General features: G+C 45.6%; 1 protein-coding gene across 1 annotated transcript in view; it reads left to right on the forward strand.

Annotated features, from left to right (window-relative positions):
* Ehd4 (EH domain containing 4) overlaps positions 1-24,072 on the forward strand; it is a 71,895-nt gene extending 47,823 nt beyond the window's left edge. The window contains exons 4-6 of the mRNA XM_027422135.2: positions 7,067-7,479; positions 13,664-13,828; positions 21,782-24,072. Coding sequence (XP_027277936.1) covers positions 7,067-7,479; positions 13,664-13,828; positions 21,782-22,318 — 1,115 coding nt within the window. The 3' untranslated portion in view covers positions 22,319-24,072. The remainder of the gene's footprint in view (positions 1-7,066; positions 7,480-13,663; positions 13,829-21,781) is intronic.
* Positions 24,073-24,393: the final 321 nt, after the last annotated feature.

Consider the following 24,393-nt stretch of genomic DNA (forward strand, 5'->3'; position numbering starts at 1 on the left):
ATATCTCATAGGTAGAATCACACAGTGTCTGCATTTGTCTATAGTCTGGCTTATTTCATTTAGAATGTCCCCAAGGTCCATCCATGTTGTCACATTGCCACATGCTGCAGAATTTCCTGTTTCTTTAAAGCTAATGGTATTCTGCACTAGGAATTTACCACATTCTCCTTATGCATACACCCAAGCTTGACTCTAAAACAGTACTACGTTTAACATGAGAGTGCAAGCTGTATGTCTCAACTTCAGTTCTTTTCTATAAATACCCAGAAATTGCTACCAGATCATATGCTAGTTCCATTTTTACTTTTTTTGAAAAAAAAGACAAATTTATTATTAAACATTTACTATGTTCAGTAGTAGACCCTGAATATGTAGTGGTGGACAGAGTGAGAAGGGGAACCCCCCCTTTGTGGGTGCTAAGAACCAAGTTTGGGTCCTCTGGAAACGCAGCACATGTTATTAACCACTGAGCCATCTCTCCAGACCTGAATATACATCTTCAAATCACCAGACAAATAGATCATTGCACATTAAGTGTTATGAAAGGAAAATCAGTGGTGTTGTAAGCACATGTCAGAGAAAACCTGACTTAGATGGTATAAAGCAACTGCAGCGGGCTTTTGGGTAACAAACATAGTTAAGACCCCGCCCTGCTCTCCAACTTCTGTGGTATCTAGTCCAGTGGGTGCCTGGGCTGGGAGACACTCCAAAGCCTGAAGTAGAGAATAGGCCTGTAGAGAGGCCTATTCTATACAGGCCTGTACAGAGGCCTGTAGCAGGAAGGAAGTCCTGTCCTGCTGCACTGGGGAAGGGACCCCATAGACGGTCACATGGACGGTCACACAGAGCCAGTCAGGGCAGGCAGAAAGAAAGTACAGGCAAAGGTATAGAGACTGGAAAATACAGGTGCCTCTGAGACATAACAAAGAGCCCTATGTGCTTTATAGGTGGGGAGGGTGACCCAGTGGTGAGGCACGGGCTAGTCATGGAAACTTTAGTCTGTAAACATTGATTCTCCGAGCACTGAGGGTCCTCGCAGTTCTGAAGAGTTAGGAGTTATAGGGCTGGATTGGAGAGGAAGAAGCCTGAGGACAAGAAGGCAGTTTGGCTGGGTGGGAGGAGCATGGCCAGCATTCTCAGTGCCTATCTCTTATGGACACTCACCAGCTGGGTACTAGAGGGACACAAGGTTGACTAGGAGGCCCAGGAGACCTTGGGATCATGCTAGCAAACCAACACAGAAGTTTTGGGGTAGAGTATCAGGACTCCAACTAGAACTAGAACTGTTAACTCTGGGAGGTAGAACCAGCCTTTGTGAAGAGGAAAAGTTAGAACAGGAACTAAAGGCCACCCCAAGGCCACACGAGGACCCAGAGAGAACCTGGCCTTGGTTCTGACTGTCCTCCATTGTTTTACATCCTTTTATTGACACACATCTTGTTTAAAACTTGTGTAATTAGAAATTTGGCTCTGGGGAGAAATTTAAGCACCCCCTCCTCTTTATTAAAAATAGACTGCCAAATTTGCTTCCTCGGGTCCTCTGACTTGTATTTACCTGAGCCAGGGAGCAACTACAAACCCATTTCCTGGCACCTCTTTCTTTGGCCCAAATGAGGACCAGTTTCCACAGGCCCTGTGACGGGAAGCCTCTGATTGGATGGACGGGCCCCTTCCTTCCTGACCCTCCCTTTGTTCCTGGAACGTGGAGCCAGGAATGCCAAGCTGGAATCTTCCAAAGGGCACATACCCTTTTCCCAGCTCCCAAAGCTTTAAAATTGGGGTTGATTTTATCTCCTTTTTGTTTATATCAATAAAATTTCCACTGGAGGGTCTTTTTTTTGGTTTTGTTTTTCTAGACAGGGTTTCCCTGTGTAGCTTTGGAGCCTGTCCTGGAACTCATTCTGTAGACCAGGCTGCCTTTGAACTCACAGAGATCCACCTGACTCTGCCTCCTGAGAGCTGGGATTAAAGGCATGCGCCACCAACGCCTGGCCCACTGGAGTGTCTTAAAGAGTTGAAATGTTTATAATTAAATGAGTAGGGCTGAAGAGGTGGCTCAGTTGTGAAGAGCTCAGTTATGGCTCTTGCAGAGGACCCACACATAGTTCCTAGCTTCCACATAGTGGCTCACAACTATTGGTAGCTCCAGTTCCAGAGGATCCGGTGCCACCTTCTCATCTGCATGGGCACCAGGAATATGCATGGTGCACATACGTACATGCAGGCAGACCACTGATATACATAAAATAAGTCTAAAAACAATTAAATGAATGTTTAAAAAAATATCTTGAGCACCAAAGGAGGATGTTGCTATGCAATTTCTGCAGCCTTCAAACATGTATGCATATGTGTATGTTCATATAACCTATAATAAAATGTATCTCTTGTAACTGTGCAGTTTGGAAAGTTGTACCAAATGTGTGCACACATGTAGCCACTACCTTCATCAAAGGATAGAACTCCATCACCCCTAGAAGGTCCCACCTTGTTCCAGTCGTTTAGTCCCAGCCTCACCCCTGCTGCAGGCAGCACTGATGTCTAATTTTGCCTGTCCCAGAATTTCATGTAGATAAATTGCTTAGTGTGTGCTCTTTAGTAACTGGCTTCCTTCACTCTAGTTCATGTGTCAGGGGTGGGCCCGTGTTTCATGTATCCCTTTTTACAAGCCTTTTAAGAGGTGGCTGGATTGTTTCAGTTTGGGGCTGGACAAAGTTAGCAACCTGAGTTTTATAAAGTCCCTCAGGAATATCCTCTTTCTCTAGATCTAGATTATATTTCACCGTAGCCAATCATCTTTTGACAGCCGTTTACTGTGACCTCACTGTGCCTCAAGCACTGGATATAAAATTCTGGGTTTTTTTACTATAACTAGTAGATAATATTCTGGACAGTTTTCTAAGTGCTAAGATGATTCTAAATGCCTCATATGTTAAGACTGCAGCCCTAAAAGGTATGGGTACTGTTGTGGGCTCCATTTTACAAATGAGGTAACAGAAATTAGGCCATTTGCACAAAGTCACAAACCTACTATGATGTAAGCAGGGTTAGATTCAAGGCACTTCTGTGTCTAAACCCACACTGCCCACAACAATGTGTGCAGCTGTGAAGAAGGTGGTCCCTGTCGTTAAAGAATTTATAAACCAAAGAAGGGTACTGAAGAGATAACTCAGCGGTTAAGAGCACATCCTGCTCTTCCAGAGACCCTGAGTTCTATGTTCCCAGCACCTACCTTGGGCAGCTCATAACAGCCTGAATTCCAGCTCCAAGGGATCGGACACCCTCCACTGGCCTCCATAGACACCTGCACACATGTGGCATTCACACACACACACACAGACGAGTGCACACAGACAAACAAACATAAAAATCTTTAGGGTCATGGTGGCACATGCCCTTAATTCTAGCACTCTGGAGGCAGAGACAGGCAGATACCTGTGAGGTTCAGCACAGCCTGGTCAACAGGCCAGTCAAGACTCTGTCTTGAGAAATAAAATAAAATAAGGTTGAGTGAGAGATCTTGTCCCAAAGGAATAAAGCAAGAAGTGATCAAGCAGGCAGGACACTTTATATTGTCTTCTTTCCTCCACATATACCACACACACACACACACACATACACACACACACACACACACACACACTATAATCTAAATGATTTTTTTATTGTGCCATGTTACAAAGGACAGTACTGTATGTTTCATTTATACATAGCACTGACAATAGTCACATTTATAAACCTAGAAAGGAGAATGCTGTTCCAAGAAATTGGGGAGATGGGGGATTCTGCATCCAGCACAGCTCCAGGAATGGTCCTGACTGAGGTAGTGAGCGAATGAAGAAAAGACAAACACAGCCAGATACACACACAAAAAAAATGGGATTGGGTAGTCTGCTCTCCTGGCTGGAGAAACCACAGCACCCTGGAAGCTCAGTGTGCTTATTATATCCAGTTTAACAGAAATACAGAGTTATTGAATACAGCTAACAAGAAGATTGAGTTATTGCATACAGATAAACAAGTAGGCAGGGTTTATGGTACACGGCTGGATCAAGGGGATGAGTTTAGCTAACTTCTCTTCTGCAGGAACAGTCTCTGTAGGGAGCAGGCTTCAGGTCATAAACGCTGGGTGGTGGGGAGCTATGGTGCACATACTCTAAACATACTGTCAACACTTGCATTTCTTCTCTCTCATCCAAGGAAAGCTTTGCCATGCCTCTAGACCTCACCCCAGTGGGGAGGCTTTGCCATGCCTCTGTGGGTCTAAGGCTCTGGGGTCTTTGACATGGCCAGCTCATGTCAATAGCACACATTCTCTCAGGACCTCGCTCATTCAAGCTCCCTATGCCTTATAGAGGAAATAGAGAAGTATTATTTAATGGGTTAAATTTTTAATTGGAAAGATGAAAAAGTTTAGGAAATGGGTGATAGTGATTGTACAACAGTAAGAGCATATTAGATGCCAGTGAACTAGAGCCTTACAAAATGACTGAAATGGCAAAATTGAGCAAACCAACCTCTCCCCCTTTTGAATACTCTGTGCTCTCTTCTGAGATGTTCAGTGGTTTCTACTCTTGATGGTATCATCTGGCATGTGACAAGCAGTCCTTTTTACCTATTTAGTGACACAAAACTACAGCTCTACCCTCCTGCACTTCTTGATTCCCATTGTTACTTTAATAAGAGGAAACTTGGACAGGGGCCATTCCTCCAGAGATGTGTAATGGCTTCACCTAGAGTGAACTTGCATAGCAGCTCTGTTCCCAGTAGCAGGATAGCACTGAGAGCTGCTCACTGCTTCTGTACTTGATCTAGCTATCTATCTGTCTGTCTGTCTGTCTATCTATCTTATCTGTCTATATCTATCTATCCATCCATCCATCCATCCATCCACCTATCTCCTTGTGTGTGTAAGTGTGTTTGCACCTAAGGATCCAACCCAAGTCCTCATATGTGCTCTATCATTAAGCTACATCCCCAGACCAGAATATTATTGTTTACAAATCATAAATTTTTATTTATTTATTTATTTTGGTTTTTCAAGACAGGGTTTCTCTGTGTAGCTTTGGAGCCTATCCTGGCACTCACTCTGGAGACCAGGCTGGCCTCGAACTCACAGAGATCCTCCTGCCTCTGCCTCCCGAGTGCTGGGATTAAAGGCTTGAGCCACCAACACCCGGCCTTTTAATTTAGACTATAATTTAATACATGTTGCTTCACAGTAATCAACTGAGGTGGCCCGAGAGGAAGAGCCACCATATGCCAACATTAGCAATGCTGCTCTTTCAACTTATCCACAAGGACAACAAGCTTCCTTTGGCACTTATATAATAATACCTATTTCAAAGTCAAACAGACAAACAAAATAAACTTATTACTAATTCTAGTTTGCTTGTATATTTTCTCCCCTTATACCCATTTTTCAAAGGGTGAAAAATTTAGTCCACACGCCTCTTCATTTGTCTTACAAGATCATTCTTCCCTGGGTACTTCCTCACCTGCCTTGGGACCCATAACTCCATCCCCAGCCAGCATCCTAGGTTGGTGCTAACAGTTTGGGCTTTGCTGCAGTATATCCACAGGATGCTGGTCACTGCCCGGTATTTAACATTTTATGTCAATGTCACCATTCTATAGTCATCTTTTTTAAATTTTTTTGAGAGGAGGGTAACTCTGTAACCCAGGCTGACCTCAGATTTGTAGCAATCCTCCTGCCTCCACTTCTCAAGTGATAGAATCTTGCATATGAGCTACCGCGTCTGACATTACTCATCTATTTGAAATCAATTTCTACTCAACACTTACTTGTTTATGGAGAGTAGCATTTTTCTTTTTAAGATTTGTTTTTGTTTTATATGTACAAATGGTTGCTTGTATGTAAGTCTGTGCAACGGTATAATGCAGTGCCCATGGAAGCCAGAAGGTGATGTCAGATCTCCTAGAATTGGAGTTAAGGCAGTTATTAGGTACCATGTGGATGCTAGGAACCAAGCTCGGGTCCTCTGGAAGAACAGCCAGTGCTCTTTACCACTGAACCATCTCTCCAGAAACTACCCCCAAGGGTGTTTTGTTGTGTTGTTGTTGCATGTTTGTTTGTAGAGACTCATCTGTGCTGACAGGTGAAGATCTAGTTTATTCTTTTTGCTGTCTGGTATTTTGTTATCCGAATAAACCAAGCTTGATTTTTAAAAAGTATTTGCAGTAAGCAAGGTAAAATGTTAAAATTATGTGGTAGCTACCTCAGCACTCATCACATTATTTACTAGATTTGACATGAGTTTGAAATTATTGAAATTATTTGGGCACTGGCCTCCTTGTGTGCCTCTCCTGGGAACCTGCTTCCTTGGGGGAGATGGCTAAAAGTCTTGACCTCAGGAAGAGTGTTTACTTAACTGCTTGATTTGGGACAGATTGGTAGGTGGCCAAACATACTCAGTGGAATTTGTTGTGGCCCTGTTCATTTTAAAAAGGAAATTGGCAAATGACCATATGTGACAGATTTTTAAAATACTTTTTAAACACACTTAAGCTATAAATAATCTTCATGATAAATATCAGTCACAACTTTTCCCAGACAACCCTTGGCCTCCTCAGCACTCTATAAACGTGGGCTAAAACAAATTCCTCCATTCCCATGCTTGCTGGACACCCTGGAACCTGCAGGTGGCCTCCGGGCTCTCTTCCTTCTTCATCTCAGATGCTTTCTGAACAGTAAGACTTGTCCAAAGAGCGAACCTTTAGCCCATGGCCTCAGTGTCAAGACTGGAGGTCAGTTCTGCCACCAATCCAAAGACCTGTACTAGGTGAAGTCAGAATCATGAGTACCAAGTAGATCTGCCAACATGTGGTGCTTCATCAAACTGACCAGAGACCCCTTCTGACCCTTTCCATGGAAGGGTGCCAGATCCCCAGTGTTAACTACACACATCTATCCCAGGGGACCTCATGTGAAATGGTTTTCAGGTCATCGTCTCTGCTGCCTCAGATTCAGTGTTCTTCTTTACTGGAGCTCTCCCACAACCATGTCCCTCAAAGTGTTCAGCACACTAACACCCTTCTCTCCATCCAGGGTATGACTTCTGCCAGGTCCTACAGTGGTTTGCTGAGAGGGTTGACAGAATCATCCTACTCTTTGATGCTCACAAATTGGACATCTCAGATGAGTTCTCAGAGGCGATCAAGGCCTTCCGGGGCCAGGATGACAAAATTCGAGTGGTATTGAACAAGGCTGACCAAGTGGACACACAGCAGCTGATGCGAGTCTATGGGGCCCTCATGTGGTCTCTGGGCAAGGTCATCAACACACCTGAGGTACTTCGAGTCTACATTGGCTCATTTTGGGCACAGCCTCTGCAGAACACAGACAACCGCCGGCTCTTCGAGGCTGAGGCACAGGACCTCTTCAGAGACATCCAGAGCCTGCCCCAGAAGGCTGCAGTGCGCAAACTCAACGACCTCATCAAGCGAGCACGGCTGGCCAAAGTAAGCATTAGATGACAGGGTGGGTCCTGAGGCTGGTATTGGATTGTACTGCTATCTCCTGTATAGTGGTCAGTTCCATCCCAGAAGGCTCAGGGGAGAGAATGTGATTGGTGCACACCTTTAATCCCAGCACTTAGGCAGCAGAGGCAGGTGGATCTTTGTGAGTTTAAAGGCCAGCCTGGTCTTCATAGGCATTGCAGACCAGCCAGGGCTACATAGTAAGATTCTGTCCAAAAAAAAAAAAAAAAAATCACCATAATCTTGCTGCACCATTAATCCCAACATTCAGGAGATAGAGGCAGGTGAATCTCTATGAGTTTGAGGCTAGCCAGGGCTACACAGACTGATCTACACCTACTGAAACTTGGTGAGGAAATGGAGTCAACTCTTCTTCTCTTGGTCTTCTGGTATCAAACAAAAAAAGCAGGGGAAAGTAGTCTCCTGCATCCTGACTTTCAGGCTGGCCTGGGTGCGCAGCCTTCTGGAGTCCACCACGCTATGGTTCATTTGGTAGACACAGATAAAAGCATGTCCAGGCCAGAGCTCAAGGGTCCATCTGGTGGAGGAAGGAGGCTCAGAGCACCCTTATAGAGTGAAGAACTGTACTGATGAAGGAATGTACTTGCCCGTGTGGCACTCAGAGGATGGTGCCCTTAGCCTCCTCACTTCTCCTCAGTAGTTATCTGCATGCTGCAGCCAAATGTGCATGCTCCTGTGTCTGAGGAGACCTGCCCCTGGCTGCCTGTGTCCCCCCTCCCCCCCCACAGTACCACAACCTCTGGTTCCCTTTCTTACACCCCAGGGTATATATACACTTTCCTCCCTGTGTCACTAAGCTAACTTGAACCCGAAGGGTGCTATGTGAGTCACTACTTTCCACCCTTTCTTCCTGGTATAAACTACTTCCTCTCAGAACTCAAAGCCACTTTGTTCCACTCCTGCAAGGCAGTTGCTCTAACATCGTTTGTAAACTACTTACCTGCAGTTCTCCTGAAAGGCTCACTACCCTGGGTCTAATGCGTGGTTGATCGCAGGAAGTCTGTCTGGTCTTGCCTGTTCAATGACCCTTTGGCACATGGTATCTCTCTTTTCTAGCTGTTATAAATGAATTTAATTTCATGGTATGCAAAAGTCTAAATTAGTTTTGCCATTTTTTTTTTTTTTGAAACAGGGTTTCTCTTTGTGACCCCTCTGGCTGTCCTGGAACTTGCTCTTTAGACCAAGCTGGCCTCGAACTCAAAGATTCACTGCCTCTGCCTCCCTAGTCCTGGGATTAAAGGCATACGCCACCACCAGCCTAAATTATTTTCTAACCAAAGCTAGTAGCTCGTGTAGACTTTGCAAATTTCATGGGATTTAATGTCCATGAACATTTTAAATTTACCAATCACTGTTGAGGGGCCAGTGACTGAAGAAGATACAGCTATATTCCGTTATAGAAAAAAAAAAGGTGGCGGGGAGGCTCGGGGAGAATGGAATGAGAATGAATATAAAGAGAGAGCTGGAGAGAGAGAAGGAGAGTGATTATGGATATGCATATGAAGAGAGAGCTGGCTGGAAATGCCTAGCACCACAGCCTATAATGCTCCCTGCCATTCCTGAGCATCGGCCCTTGGAGCAGACCAACATGGCCTAGGTTAGTGAGACACAAAATGCCTCTGTGTTTGACTCTGAATAATGAAAACCCTTGTGCAGATGTGGGGGGCGGAAGGTCAAATTTGCTGAGCTTACTTATAGGAAAAGAAATAGCATATTCTTTTCTTCCTAAGAATAGTATCTGGCTTGTTCCTTCTCACAGAGGAAAATGTTTGAGCCACATCCACTTCCATCACTGGCTCCCCAGGGCCATTTGCACGTGGTATGTTGCAATACCAGCTGAGCATTAGGACAGGAAGCTGCCTGGGCTGGATAAGAAGCAGAACTGAACACAATGGCCTTGGCCCCTAAGGTGGCACATGCTAAATGGGTGCTCTATGGAGCTGTACCCCAAGTTCTCCAGCTGCAGTTTGATGTCCCACTTTTGAGCTTTGTCATTTATTGTTCTTAAAGAAGAAGGAGCAGGCTGGGGGTGTAGCTCAGTTAGTAGGGTGCTTGCCTCACACACACAGAGCCTTAGTCTTGATCCCCAGCACTGCACAGATCAGCTATGATGTACATACCTGCAGTCCCAACAAGACAGAGACCCAGAAGCTCCAGGTCATCCTCAGCCACATAGTAAGCTTGAGGTTAGCCTGGGCTACGTGGGATCCTATCCCTCTCCCCCCCACCCCCCGCCAAAAAAAAAAAAAACGCAAGCAAAAATAAATGTGGGGAAAGGGTAAGCAGAAAAAAAAAACACTGCTTATATTTCCTTATAATGCTTTTGTTTGGGTATGGTCATCTTTCCCTTGGCCCAGTTTTCTTTTGCAGCGAAAAATGAAAAATGTTTGCTGGATCATGTCAATTGACAGGTGGACATCCTTATCCTGACATTCAGAAAGGCAATATAACTTCCTGGAACAGATTGACAGCCTGGGAATATTACAAAATACACGTCCCAAGCCCAGGTAGTCTGCTTGGTCCAAGAAGTCTTGATTTATATCCAGTGTAAACAGAATCTGCAATATCTCCTTACTTTGTACTCTTGCTTTATATATTAATCTGTAATTCTACTTATTCTAGAAAATTCTCTATCTGCAGAAAACCTATGAGGGACATTTTAGAATATGTGATAGATAAGTTTTCAAGTATCGATGGGCATTGGTGATGCACACCTTTAATCCCAATACTTGGGAGGCAGAGGCAGGTGGATTTCTGTGAGTTCAAGGCCAGCCTGGTCTACAGAACAAGTTCCAGGACAGGATCCAATACAGAGAAATACAGAGAAACCCTGTCTCAGAAAAAAAAAAAAAAAAAGTTTTCAGGTATCACCTGAGATTTGAGATCTGAGTTTGCTGATGGAATAATGGTTACAGAATTCATGGCCCACCTAGGGAACACAAATGTATCCTCATTTTTTAAAAATACTCATAGCAGTTTCATTTAGAATAGCCAAAATGTGGAAACCACCCAATGGCTGATGTATATAATGGCATCAGTAATCGAGAAGAGTAAATATTGATAAGCATAACAACATGGAAGAATCTGAAAAGACTAGATTAGAGAGCATATGTAAGTGTCCTGGGCTGCTTTACCATACACTGAATGATATAAATAAATTCTCATAGTCTGCAAACCACAGTAGATCCACACATCCTCTGAGGGCTCTAAGTACCCCATGTTCCTCTCCTGGCTTCCTTGGGGCTCTGTGGCCTGTGTTTTTTATTCTGATCACTCTCACAGTAATACAGGATCTTAATAATACAAAACAAAAGCCTGGAAATTGGGTAACTTTGCTGTCTTTTCTATTTGTGTGTTTTCAAAGCTATCTTCTAAGGGACAAGAAACCTTCATGTGCTCTGGGTTAGCCTCCTTGACTCCTCACCTTTTATCAGAGGGAGGTGGCCTGCCAGAAGTCTGTTTGCTCTGAGATGCCAGTCAGTTTATGGCATGATTCTTCAGAGTAAGAGCTGTTTTCGGAAAGCCCACATGTGAGTTTGGGAAATAGAATGTAGTTTTATTCTTCTATAATCCTTTATGAGATAGATGAACAAAAACCAAAAGCGAGGCAGGTGTACTATGAGACCCCATTCCGCACGAGGTTAGGAAAGGCCCCCACCCATGTGGAGAGCATCACTCAATAAGAAAATAAAGCAGCTTTTGAGGAAGGAGTAGTGGAAAATGAGAGAGAAGAGCTCAGTGACTTTCAGGGGTCACAAGAGTTCTGTGGAATTTAGTTTGCTTTTCAAAGATGCACTTTTCCTCTTAGTCACATGTGATATGCAGGGCCTGGCTTTCCTGTTTGCAGTGTCAAATTCCTCATTTGAGAAGTTAGGCATCCTGTAGTTCATCAGGCAGATACAAGCTGAAGAGTGTGAGAATCACTGTTCAGCATGTAATGATGAGCCCTTTAATGCTTATCCACTGCAAGGCATAAAAATAGCTCCATCCCTGCCTGGGCTTTGTGGCTGTCAGTGCCCACGCCTATATATGGAAACCTGTCTCTCTGAAGGCTGACCTCAGATGCTTTAAAGGCCCCCTTAAGTCCTTCTGAGACTGTGAGAATCACACGTGGTTCTGGTGCCAGCTTTGATCTGAACAGAGTAACAAGCCCTTGTTCAGTAGGACTTGGCTGCCTCTCTCAGCCTCACACTTTTCTCAACCAATGAGTCTGGGTCTTGGATTTATTATTCAATTTTTTTTCATCAAGGACAGAAGGGAAAATAGGTTTCACTCAGTAGCCCAGACTTAACTGGAACACTGTGTAGCCCAGGCTGGCCTAACCCATTACAGTCCTCCTGTCTCAGCTTTCTAAGGCCCGAGATTACAGACATGAGTTACCAACATTAGCCCAACATTAGCTGAAAAAAAATTATTACCATAAACCTACAAACAACAGTCTCAATCTGAACAGAGGTATTTCAGACAGTTTATTGTGGCATCATGCATAGTGCAAACTAACACATTGTATGTTCAGAACCAAAGCTGCTATGAAGCCACACAGGACCACAGGGGCAAGTGAGAAACACCTCGGATTCATCACAAGCTTGATTTTGAGTTAATAGTTTTTATAACCCTACAGTTAACCACCTTTAGAGAAGTCCCTAAGCAATAGCCATATAGCACATCATGTGTAGATTTTCAGATGGTGTCTGCACACTGCCTGTGCTTACATTACTGTTCAGATTCTGTGGGCCCACCCAGTAAGCATGCATACCCAGAGGCCCTCAGCCAAGCTGTGGGATGCATCTGCTTACTTTCTCCAATTTCCTTCTTCCTTAAGCTTCTAATCAAATCTATTATCTTTAGTGGCATTTTCCAGTCTACATAACTGTGTGGGTTTTTTTAATTATTGTTCTGTTTTCCATCCTTTCCTATTTTAGCTGTTTATTTGGCTTTTGAATTGCTCTGTAGGTTTGAAGTTCTATAAAGAAAACTTTTGTGATGAACACAACTTATTGACCTAAGTTAGAAGTTAAGTGGAAGAATGGAAAAACAGAGTAGGGTGTGACAGGCCAGACAGGATAGTACAGTACCCTCCTTAGGGGTTTGGGAGCTTTCCACTCATGTATCCGGGTTTCCTCCCCAGAGAGAGCTTTTTGTTCAGCCTGGTCCCGTGCAACTGGTCTCATACAAAAATCACTTAGCACCACCAGTGAAGATCTCAGCATTGTGCCCATTGAGATATGCCCATTGATCATTCTTACTTCATTGCTCACTGGGCACCATTCCTGTATAGATAAACTACAATCAGCCTCCAGTTTTGCTTCCTGGTGCTCTCAGGCCACAGGTGAAACTTTCTCTACATTTTCTGGCTAGACACAGTGGAGATCTTCCCTGCTCAGGGCCTGCTCACTTCCTGCCCAGACACCAGAATCACCACTCAGAGGCTACAGTCAGTTGCCCTTTCTTGGGAGTAGACTTGAAGACACAATCCCCAGGAACATTCTCTGTAACTCACCCCACCTAGTTTTCAGCTAGGCATCCCACCAGTCGCCATCATTCTGGCCTCTCTGGCCCTGGAGAACCATCATTAGTGCAAGCATTAGGTCCACAGAGCCTCACTTCAAATCCTCCAGTGGCTCCTCATGCCTGCTAAGCAAGGTCTGGATGCAGTCCGCCTCTCCCACCTCCAGACCATGTGCGTGATACAGCCCCAAATTCGCACCCAGCTTGTTAGCACCCCATCTTGCTCTTCTCACTGCATCTCCTGCCGTTCTTCACAAGGCCCAACTCAGATGTCACTTCTTTGCCCTGTCATTCCATATCCTGTGTCTGTCACATTCAGCGCCCCCCCCCCCGTTGTCTTTCTATGCCCTCCCCCTTACCAGCCTTTGATGTGGGTTCTTCTCCGTGCTCACCACCACTGCATGGTCTCGGCATATCTGGTCTCTCTGGCCCTTCCTCAGGTCCGGCTCTCAGTTTACCTGGTTCAGACCAGCTCCTCAGAGCTCGGGTGGTACATTCCAGTTCCCCTTAGGCTGCCTGGCTCCTGGATCCTCACCTTCTCTTGCGGTTGAAAACCAGAGTTCTGCATGGGAATGGGTCTCATTAATCTCTTCTCTCAAGTAGTGTGGTGTGTGCTCACCTGACATGTTCCCCTCAGGTACATGCCTACATCATCAGCTACCTGAAGAAGGAAATGCCAAATGTATTTGGAAAAGAAAATAAGAAGCGAGAACTTATCTTCAGGCTTCCAGAAATCTATGTTCAGCTGCAGCGAGAATACCAGATTTCCGCGGGGGACTTCCCTGAGGTCAAGGCCATGCAGGTACTGGAAGTCCCATTACAGTGTCACGAGGAGGTTGGGGTACTACAATTCCTTGCCTCAATCCCTAGCTGGTCACAGGGAATATAAGAAAGTCTCACAGTTTAATAAAGGAGAATGCAATGAAGCCATCTTCTTAATGGTGACCCATGATGATGGCCTCCTATGACTAAAGCAAACATTGTTTGCCTTCCAGAATATCTTTTTAAAGGTGAGACAATTAGCCAAAGGGCAGTGAAACTCACATGAGAAAGAGATACAGCTTGGCCTCATAGACATCCTCAGAGTTGTCTTTGAGATTGAGGTGACCCCTGGTTTTCACAATCCCAGAACCTGAAGGGAATTAGAGCTGGGCTTGTCTTTGAAGATCACTTTGGATAGCTCCTGCAGCCATACAGTGAGGGAGTATCCTTGGACAGGCTCGATGCTAAGCACTGAGCTGGGGCTCTGGACACAGCACTACTTTTCTGTGTTCAGCAAGAGTTCTGCTGAAAGGCTGGTAGTGGTGGCCTCCAACCTGATTTTAGAATCTCCCATTAGCCCCCATTAGCTCTGGGCAGTTCCAGGCAAGCCATAATGGGTCTGCATTCAGCTGCTATGGCCTGTCCAGTATCCAGTGTCCACTGCCCCACAGTGATGGAGTGTCCTTCTGAACAAGGTCATGATCTTCTTGTCTAGTGTAGCACACATCTACACAGGGCTCAGTCCTCTCTATTAAGCAGATGACATGAGCTCAGGGACCTACAGCTACCAGCTATATAGCTAGATGAAGAGGTGGCCATGTCATCTCTGCCTGCTTGTCATATCTAGTGGGTCCCTGAGTATATCTCCAAGATCTACAAGGAGAATGATTCTGCAGTTGCAGAGTAGGAGCTTGTTGGGGTCCTGTGAGTCACCCACCTATGTGGGGATGTCGTTGTCACTGTCCTGTGGGAATATGAACCCTCGTGGGCATAAGGAGCTGAAGTCTAGAGTTGTATGTAAATCACCTTTCAAATTTGGTCTCGAATTTTCAAAAACTGGATAGACTAAACATGGGTTTTTCCTGAGACCAACCATTATATCATTCACTCCAAGCCACACAAGCCACAGAGAATGGCTCAAGTGAGAGTATGGCTAAGGTTGGGTCTCAGAGAGAAGAGGAGGAGGAAGGGAGTGGACAAAGTAGAGGTGAGGCCAGCTTTAATAAATGAAACACTGACATGCTGGTGCAGAGCAGGGGAAGTGGCGTTAGACTCATTGTTCTGGTGGCAGCTCTTTATGCCTAGGGTTAAGGTGGGTGCTTCTGGTATGATCTGGTCATAGGATCTAGCCAAGTTTTTTGTTTCTTTGTTTAATTTATTCTGTCATATAGCACATCCTGACAACGGCTTCCCTTCCCTCCCCTCCTCCCAACACCCACCACCCCCATCTGCTGCTCTTCCATTTCCCTTCAGAAAAGAGCGGGCCTCCCAGAGATATCAACCAAATATAGCATAACAAGATGCAATAAGACTAGGTACAAACCCTCATATCAGGGGGGATAAGGCAACCAGTAGGAGGAAACTTGAGGACTTGTGGTTAGTTGTCTCCCAGAGACTACTGGGTTTTTTGTTTTGGTTTGGTTTGGTTTGGTTTGGTTTGGTTTGGTTTTCGTTTTTCAGGACAGGGTTTCTCTGTGTTGCCTTGGCTATCCTGGAACTCTTTCTCTCTGTAGACCAGGCTGTCCTTGAACTCACAGAGATCCACCTGACTCTGCCTCCTGAGTTCTGAGATTAAAGGTGTGCGCCACCACTGCCCAGCTGAGACTTTTTCTTTTATACTTAGGTTATGCCCTGTATCCCATGGCTCAACTACAAGACAGCTATTTCCTTGTACCTTTCATAAGGGAACTTAGTATGTTGGCTTAAGTGAAAACCATGAATAAATACCCACCATATGCTATGGCACCACATATATGCAATCTTTGGCTGTTGTTACATTGCCCACACCACATGGTAACTCTCTGAAACTCTGAAGCTCTGCTGAGCCCCTCTGGGCTCTCATGTGGCCTGTAGGTGAGCTCCCATAACAGAGCAGACTCCAGAATGATAGCTGTCTGTGAAAACTCATCTGGGCCAGAGCATAGCCAGGCCTCTCAGAGCTGGGGCAAGGAATAATCCTGGGGAAGGAGTCAGGGAAATCAGAGTCTCAGGTGCAGCCCATTCAACAGGAGTTGGGGTAAGTGGAAGCCTATACTGAGAGTCCCTATGGTCAGTACCCACATTGAGTATCTTCAGTGAGCCCAAGTGCCTTGGGACAGAACAAGGAGCCCCAACCTGAGAGATGTCATGTTCATGTGTGCTCATTTAGTCATTCATCCAGGAAAATGTTAATTACTGTGCCCAATCATTGTCCTAGTCCCTGGAATACATCAATGGGCAGACATTTAAGATAAGAGGAAGAATAATTTAGTCTTTGCCCTGGTGACACACCCTTGCTGCAACATGAATGCTGTGGGTTTCAGTGTAATTAGTGACTTCATGTCTGTGATTCATTGTGTCTTCATAAGACTGTAACTCCAGAGTCCAGTACCCATGCCATGTTCACTCTGCTTCCCCTTCATCTAGAACAGTGGTTCTCAACTGTAGTTTTGCTACTGTTATGAATTGTAATGTAAACATCTGATGTGTGGGATATCTGATATGCAGCCCCCAGAGGGATTGCAACCCACAGGTTGAGAATTGCTGATCTAGAATGCTGAGCATGTACCTTTCCCTGAGGCTGTTGAGGATTTGCCATCCTCAGCAACAGGCATTCAGTTAACACCAGCTATGTGTGGGTCAGAGGCAGAGGCTATGGCTGGGAAATAACAGTCACAAACTGGGCATATTGAGGGTCATGAGGAGGGTTCACCACAGCAGGCTTTGGTCTATGTTCTCCCTCTCAAGAATTCCCTGGTCAGGAGATTCTCACATCTATCACAGTGAGCCAAGTGCGTGTTTTTGTGTCTGTCCTGTGTCTTGTCCCAAGGGACGCTGGCCTATTGTGCAAAGACTGCCCTGCAGCTTGAGAATGCTAGAAACACTATACTGTTAACTGCTTACTCTTGAAGAATTTGACCCCCGTGTGGCTGAGTTACCATGTTTTAACAGCAGAGGGCAGCAGAGCCATCCCCATCTGCTTGTCCCTACCACACGTTTGAAAACTGCTCTGGTGAACTTTGTTAGTAACTGGACAAGGATAACCCATCCTGAGACTGGGCTGAGAACTGACTCCAGCCCCACGATCCTGGGCCCAGTGGTACAGTTGTTGATCTCATTAAATCTCGACTGCATGGCTATCCAATAAAAAAAAAAGATTGCTGTTTTAGACTTGCTCTTCAGGAGGAAAATAGCTTGTCCCCCACATGGACCAGAGTTTATTTCCTATGTGCTTTCTGGGCAGACATAGCCTCTGCTGTCTAGTAGTTCCTGCAAAATTGTAGCCGCTGGCCCTTTGTTTCTTCATATAACTGTCATCAGAATCTCTGTACTCTGCAGGCTGGTAGACAGTTTGAGCAGACACAAGGACCCAGTGTGCTCAGACTCATTTCCCAGGGATGGGGTAGGTGTTCCTGCACCCAAGGGAATTCAGACCTCTTACCCAGTAGCATTGGAATTTTTATGTAGGAGGGCCTATAACCTTCCTCCTCAACTGGCCCCTTTTGTCCTCTCAGCTGACTACGACACTGTCAGCAGAAGTCCTGAGTGTTAGTAGCACTGTATGGTGCAGAGGATGGAGAAGATGCCCTTGTAGCTCTAATCAACCAGTGAGGATGTGGGACCCAGAAGCCAGAACTCATTTTAGAAGCCAGACTGCCTGACTTAAGTGCTCAACCAGGTGCAGACTGCCAGGTTTCAGCATAGCAGGTTAGATGGCACAATGCTGCCTGTCTGCAAGTGTGTTGGGCCACATCTGAAGACATGATAGGCAGTCATCTTTTGGCTCTGACCCCTCTGCAGTCTGAGTGCTGGGGCTCCTCTTCCAAATAAGAACAGAGAATCCTGCCCTGCCACACACCCTGAAAATCACAATTATTGTTTTCTGTTAGACACTGCTTCCATTGCTATCTACAAAATGACTTTGCTAGGTTAGGTTAGCCATGTGTGGTAGCATACATCAGTAATCCCAACACTCAAAAGGTAGAGGCAGTAGGGCCTAGAGCCATGGAATTCTTTTTTTTTTTAATTTAGATTATATGTATGCATGTGTATCTATGTGGGTGTGAGTGCAGTTATCCACAGATGTTAAAAAAGGATATTGGATCCCAGAAGGCTGGAACTACAGGTGGTTGTGAGCCACACAACTTGGGTGCTGGAAACTGAACTTGGGATGTTCTGCTATCTAGTCATCACCCTGAATTCCATTTGTTTGTTTGTTTGTTTCTTGCCTTTTGAGACAAAGTCTCACTGTCTAGCCCTATTGGCCTAGAACTCACAGAGGCACATACACCTGCCTCTACTTCCAGAGGGCTGGGATAAAAGGTGTTCACCACTGTGCCTGCATCCACACTCCCACCATGCATGAGCTCACCTTGAATTCTTGACCCTCCTGCCTCCACTTCCCAGGTTCTGGCCTTAGAGGCACATGGTATTCCTGGCTTAAATCTTTATTTTCAATTTCTATTTTTTTCCACATGTTTTACAATGAAAGAATGTATTGATCCATGCCTATATATCCCCCCTTAAAGTCTGTCTCACTGCTTTTTCCAGAATAGCCAAGATTGGCTTCTTTCTGGGATCTCTCTGTCTATCTCCAGGAAACTACATAAATGAATAGCCTGTCTATCTCCACACCCTCTCATCCAGAATTGCCCATACATAAATACCCACATATAAAACTGCACTGAGGGCTGGGAATATAGAGCTTTGTGATTGATCATTTGCCTAATGTGTAATGGGCCCCAAGTTTAATTTCCAGCAACACACACAGACAAAAAATAAAACAAAAACCAACAACTGTGCCATTGAGTAGAGAAATGATAGATGGCTCTGCAGTAAGACTTCTGCTGTGCATACATAAGAACAAGTGTTTGGATCCTAGCAGCCATGTAAAAGTGGGGCATGGTTCCACACATGCCTGTAACCCCACCTCTGAAGGGGCTGGAAACTGGAAGGTCACTGAGGCTTGCTCCTACCCAACAGACAGAAGTCAAGGTGCAGAGGAAGACCCTGCCTCAAAAGTGTCAGCCAAGAGTGATAGAGGGACATGCCTGACAACTGCCCCTGGCATCTTTGTGTGCACAGGCATGCACCTCCTCCCTCCCTCCCTCCCTCCCTCCCTCCCTCCCTCCCTCCCTCTCTCCTCTCTCTCTCTCTCTTCTCTCTCTCTCTCTCTCTCTCTCTCTCTCTCTCTCCACACACACACACCATTCACACAGACACATGCATACACACTCTGAATGCTTGTGCATTTGCTAGAAAAAAAAAATGTGGAAGACCATCTTACATGAGGTTCTTTGAGTCTGCTGATGTTAGGACCTAGGCAACTCTTTCTGTTCAAGGCCAGAGAAAGCTCAACTCTAGTCCCATCTGTCACAGTAGTAAATAAATGAGCTCCTTCCTTGGTATCCAAGGAACGCAGAATCCTGAGTTCAAACGTGCTTGCAGGAAACAGCCTTCCTTAACCTCAGACACCTGGTGTCATGTCCCTTCTCCCTTCTAATTACTCGGTTCTCCCTTTCTACTGACTTTTTATAGTTCATGTTATCCTTTTTGCACAAGTCTTTTTTGAAATAGACAGACCCTGCACAGCTGGTGTCTTCTTCCTCCAGTATGACCAAGGCTCCTTTAAAGCAGAGCCCATCCCTGGGCCCAGGAGAGCATCTGAAGCATAGCAAACAATAGTGATAAGTGATAAGGGCAGGATACAGGATGGCTGCAGGAAGGATGGGTAAATGGTGGGTGGGTGGATGCGTGAGGAAGCAGAGACAAACTAGGTAGAAAGGGCTTTCTCTTTATCACTACCCATAAAGCCTCTGTGACCCTCTTCCCCGGCTGGAGGCTCCACCCTAGAAGGCCTGTAGCTAAGTTCCCTAGCCCCCGCTAGAGCCTTTGCTCTGCTGACAGACCACTTCTCCCAAGAGACCAGGTAGAGACCTATTGTGACCTGGCTTATGGTGCCCAATCCTAGGTTTCAACTTGTGCTCATTTGTGCTTACTTTTGAAATAACTGACTAGTCTACAGCTGTGAGATTCCCACAGCCCTGACAGGGACCTTCTTGGGGAAGCCACAGTGCAGTAGACTGTGCCTGTGTGGGGAGTCCTGCAGGTTTCTGGTTCTATAGCCTTCTAGGCTCATTCTTAAAAAGCCAAGGAGCATGTGCCCCAGGCTACATCAGTATTATTTTCAAATAATCCAAAAATGAAGTTCTTTTCTTAAGGATCCAGGGAATTGAGACAGGGTTTTGCTATGTAGACCAGGCTAGCCTCAAGCTTTCAGCAACTCTACAATCTTTACCTTCAGAGTGCTGGGATTATAGGTGTGTGGTGCCACACACAGCTAAGCTACAAAGTTCTCAAATAATAGAATTTTTCCCTAAATACAGCCCTTGAGGGTTCTTTTTTTTCAATCTTTAATGATTTGTTTTTATTTATTTTAACTCTTTACAAATATATCCCAACTGCAGCCTCCTTCCTTCCCCTCCTCTCAGCCCTCGCCACCCAGCTCTAGTGCTCCTCCATTTCCTTCCAGAAAAGAGCAGGCCTCCCAGTGATATCAACCAAACTTGGCATAACAAGATGCAATGATCCAGGGAATGGTGGCACACACCTTTAACCCTAGTACTCGGGAGGCAGAGGCAGGTCGATCGCTGAGTTCCAGGCTAGCCTAGTCTACAGAGCAAGTTTCAGGACAGCCAGGGCTACACAGAGAAACCCTGTCTCAAAACAAAAAACAAAAAACAAAAAAAAAACAAGATGCAATGAGACCAGGCATATACCCTCTTTATCAAGGCTGAACGAGGAAACCCAGAAGAAGGAATGGGTCTCTTGAGCAGGAAAAAGAGTCAGAGACACCTCGCTATCCCACTGTTAGGAGTCCTAAGCTAAAGAACCACAGCATACGTGCAGAAGACCTGGTGTAGACCCATGAAGGCTCCATGGTTGGTGTTTCAGTCTCTGTGGGCCCCTATAGCCCTGCTTAGTTGATTCTGTAGATCATGCTCTCCTAATGTCCTCAACCTCTCTGGCTCATACAATCCTTCCTCCCCCTCTTCTGCAGAATTTCCTGAGGCCCGCTTAATGCTTGGCAGTGGGTCTCTGCATCTGCTCCCATCAGCTGCTGGAGGAAGCCTCTCTGATAACAATTGGGCTAGGCACTGATCCAATGACTATAGTGGAATATTATTAGGAATCATTTTGTTGATTTGTTGTTGTTGTTGTTGTTATGTTTGGTTCTACTCTAGGTCTCAGCCATCCAGCTCCCAGATCCTGACCATCTAGGCAGTGTCAGGCATGGCTCCCTCTTGTCCCTGAGCTTTTTAGCAAAGCATAGCAAAGAGTTAGCAGATGTGGACTCTAGTCTTAACTCCATCTGGATGGCCCATGTGATTGTAAATCCAGTTTATAATACTGTCCTTTTTCACTCCTGGGATTGCTGTGAAAGTAACTGAAGTGTGTAGCAGAACCTTTGTGAGAGCATTCCGATTCTCTAGGGCATTAGGGCAGGTGAAAGTTTTGTTTTGTTTTGTTTTGATTTTTCAAAGTCTTTGGGGACTGTAACTGCTGCAGCCACCAGAGAGGGCGCTGCTGTACAAGAAGCCACATTTCACTCCTGAAGCTTGTTTCTTATTCCTAAGCCCCTCTGCCATTTGGTGAACTTAGAGATGGAAGCCCCAGCAAAGAGTTCTTCTGAATGGCAGAGGGTGTGGTGGGATGGCTGCTTCAAGGGAGACCCAGCTCCCTCCATCGCCTCCTGTAGAGAACATAATGCCAAATCTGGTTTCCCCTCCTATAGGAACAGCTTGAGAACTATGACTTCACCAAGTTCCACTCGCTGAAGCCCAAGCTGATCGAGGCCGTGGACAACATGCTGAGCAACAAGATCGCATCCCTGATGAGTCTCATCAGCCAGGAAGAGATGAACATGCCCACACAGATGGTGCAGGGCGGTGCCTTTGACGGCACCACAGAAGGGCCCTTCAACCAGGGCTATGGGGAGGGGGCCAAGGAGGGTGCTGATGAGGAAGAGTGGGTCGTGGCTAAAGATAAGCCTGTGTACGATGAACTCTTTTATACGCTATCACCCATCAATGGCAAGATATCAGGTGTCAATGCCAAGAAGGAAATGGTGACCTCCAAGCTGCCCAACAGTGTCCTGGGCAAGATCTGGAAGCTGGCCGACTGTGACTGCGACGGCATGCTGGATGAGGAGGAGTTTGCCCTGGCCAAGCACCTCATCAAGATCAAGTTGGATGGCTACGAGCTACCGAACAGCCTGCCCCCACACCTTGTGCCCCCCTCTCACAGGAAGTCCCTGCCAAAGGCTGACTGAGGAGGGCGCACCGCTGGGGTGGGAAAGGAGGGGGTCCCTGGGCCTGAAGTATGCTATGCCACTGACTTGCTGAATGTCCTTAGCCAAGGTTCTGTCCTCTCCATATCTCAGTTCCCTCATACGTAGGGTAGGGAAGGGCAGATACTGGACTCTAGATGAGGTCCTCTTACCTCTAAAATCCCTAAGTTTCTATCAAAATATTTCTATCTAAATATTGAGAAGAGCACTATATATGGAGATTAAAAGTCTAAGAAGAAAAAGAAATTATCCAAAGAAAAACGTAGGTGTGGACACAGTCTGGGGAACTCCGGGAGTGAGCTGAGACTGACAGGAGTCTTCAGGGCAGTTCGTTACCGTGAACCTCTCAGTCCTTCAGAGGACACTGAGAAGCAGCAGAAATGACAGAGGGTGTCTGCTCTCTGTAGACTGACACCAAAGAGAAGACTATAATGCCCAGGTTTGAAGGAGGGTGTGCCAAGTCTGTGTGCACCCATTCCTTCTGCAGTCCCCAGCAGAGTAGGCAGCCAGCCCAGGAAAATCTGCTTTGTCCCAGCACCCGCTGCATGGCCCTGCCAAGCCTCCCTCCAGCAAAGCTGGGTTCAGTTTGGGAATCTGGAATTCACAACCTCTCTCAGCCCCTGGCAAGATCTCTGGTTAGTATTTCAGATCATGTTGAAGTCCGAGGATTAACTTTTCAGTGCACCCAATAGGTCGCCACAAAGTCAATTTATCAGCCTTAAGAAAAGAGACAGTTCCCATCTGTCACTAAGTGTACCCTTCGACCATTGAATGTTCCCAAGGCTTTTTGGTAGGTGGCAGAAAGTGGCAGAACTTAAGTTCAGCAAAGTCATGTCTTGAATTGTATAGTCCTAGAGACTTTGGACCCAGGTAGAGAGAGACTAGCCCCATCTGGAGCTGTCAATGGCAGAGATCAATGTCTTGACAATTGACACTATTGTTTGATTTTTAAAGAAAAACATGCATTTTATTGTGTTCAATTGTGTTTTCCTCACAAGAAGAAGCTTTTCTATAGAAATCTTTGTGTAATGCCTTTTCTTCGAAGCTAGTGTGCTTCACATCAGGAGTGCCTGTCTGGGAACAGCACTGGTCTGCGCACATACCCTTCCCCTGCTCTTCAGTTTCCTTCAAGCCTGTGAATGTCTCTGACACTTGTTCAGGGGCCGTCTCCCACCATAGGCCCCGCTCTGTGGCACAGCTGTTGAGCACTGTCACCCTCACAGCACAGCAGTATCAGAAATGAATGAATCTGAAGAGTGCCCCTGAATCTTCAGAAAAACATACTCCCACCCTTAATTCCCTGCCTCTGGCAACCTCAGGGTCAGAACTGTAGATTTAAAAGAAAATGCCAGAAGCTCACATCCATCATCCCAGTACTTGAGAGGCTGATGCAGGAGGATTACCAGAAGTTTGAAACCTGAGCTATGTTGTTAGTTTCATGGCAGTCTGTTTCAAAACCAGGGAGAATTCTTATGTTACCATCCACACTTCTTATCTTACTTTCTAAATGACAGTTTTAAGAGAAACATGGTGTGCATTTTACTTTGAATGAGCGTGTTTTGATTAATGGGACACAATGTTTGATCCTGGGGCTGTAACTGAATGCAGGCATTTCTGTGGTGTGAGGACCCTGGAGTCTAATGGGTAGTGATGCCCGGGAGGGTTGCTTTTCCTTGCTGCTTTTTCTCTGCACAATTGTCATGTATCTACATAAATATAATCACAAATGTATGACTCGTGGGTGTCTCTAAAGTGCTTCTGTGTATTCTATGTAGATATGACCAAGTTGCTTCTGTACAGAACCTCAGAGGAGGCCTTTCTAGGGACAGCAGGCTAAGATTTCTGGGATCTCCCTCCCCAGACCTCTCCACCTTCTGCTGGGAGATGCCTAGCAGCTGAGTCTCACCCTGCTCTGACCTGGTGATGTTCCCAAGGAAAAAGAAATCATGGATCTATTTTCCATAATATTCTCTTGTTCATCATAAGTTTCCAGAAAGGAAAACACCAGAGATGGTGACAAAATGAAAGATTGTTATCTCCCCAGAACAAACACAAAG

Source organism: Cricetulus griseus, chromosome 6 (assembly GCF_003668045.3).
Source record: "Cricetulus griseus strain 17A/GY chromosome 6, alternate assembly CriGri-PICRH-1.0, whole genome shotgun sequence".
Classification (NCBI taxonomy): domain Eukaryota; kingdom Metazoa; phylum Chordata; class Mammalia; order Rodentia; family Cricetidae; genus Cricetulus; species Cricetulus griseus.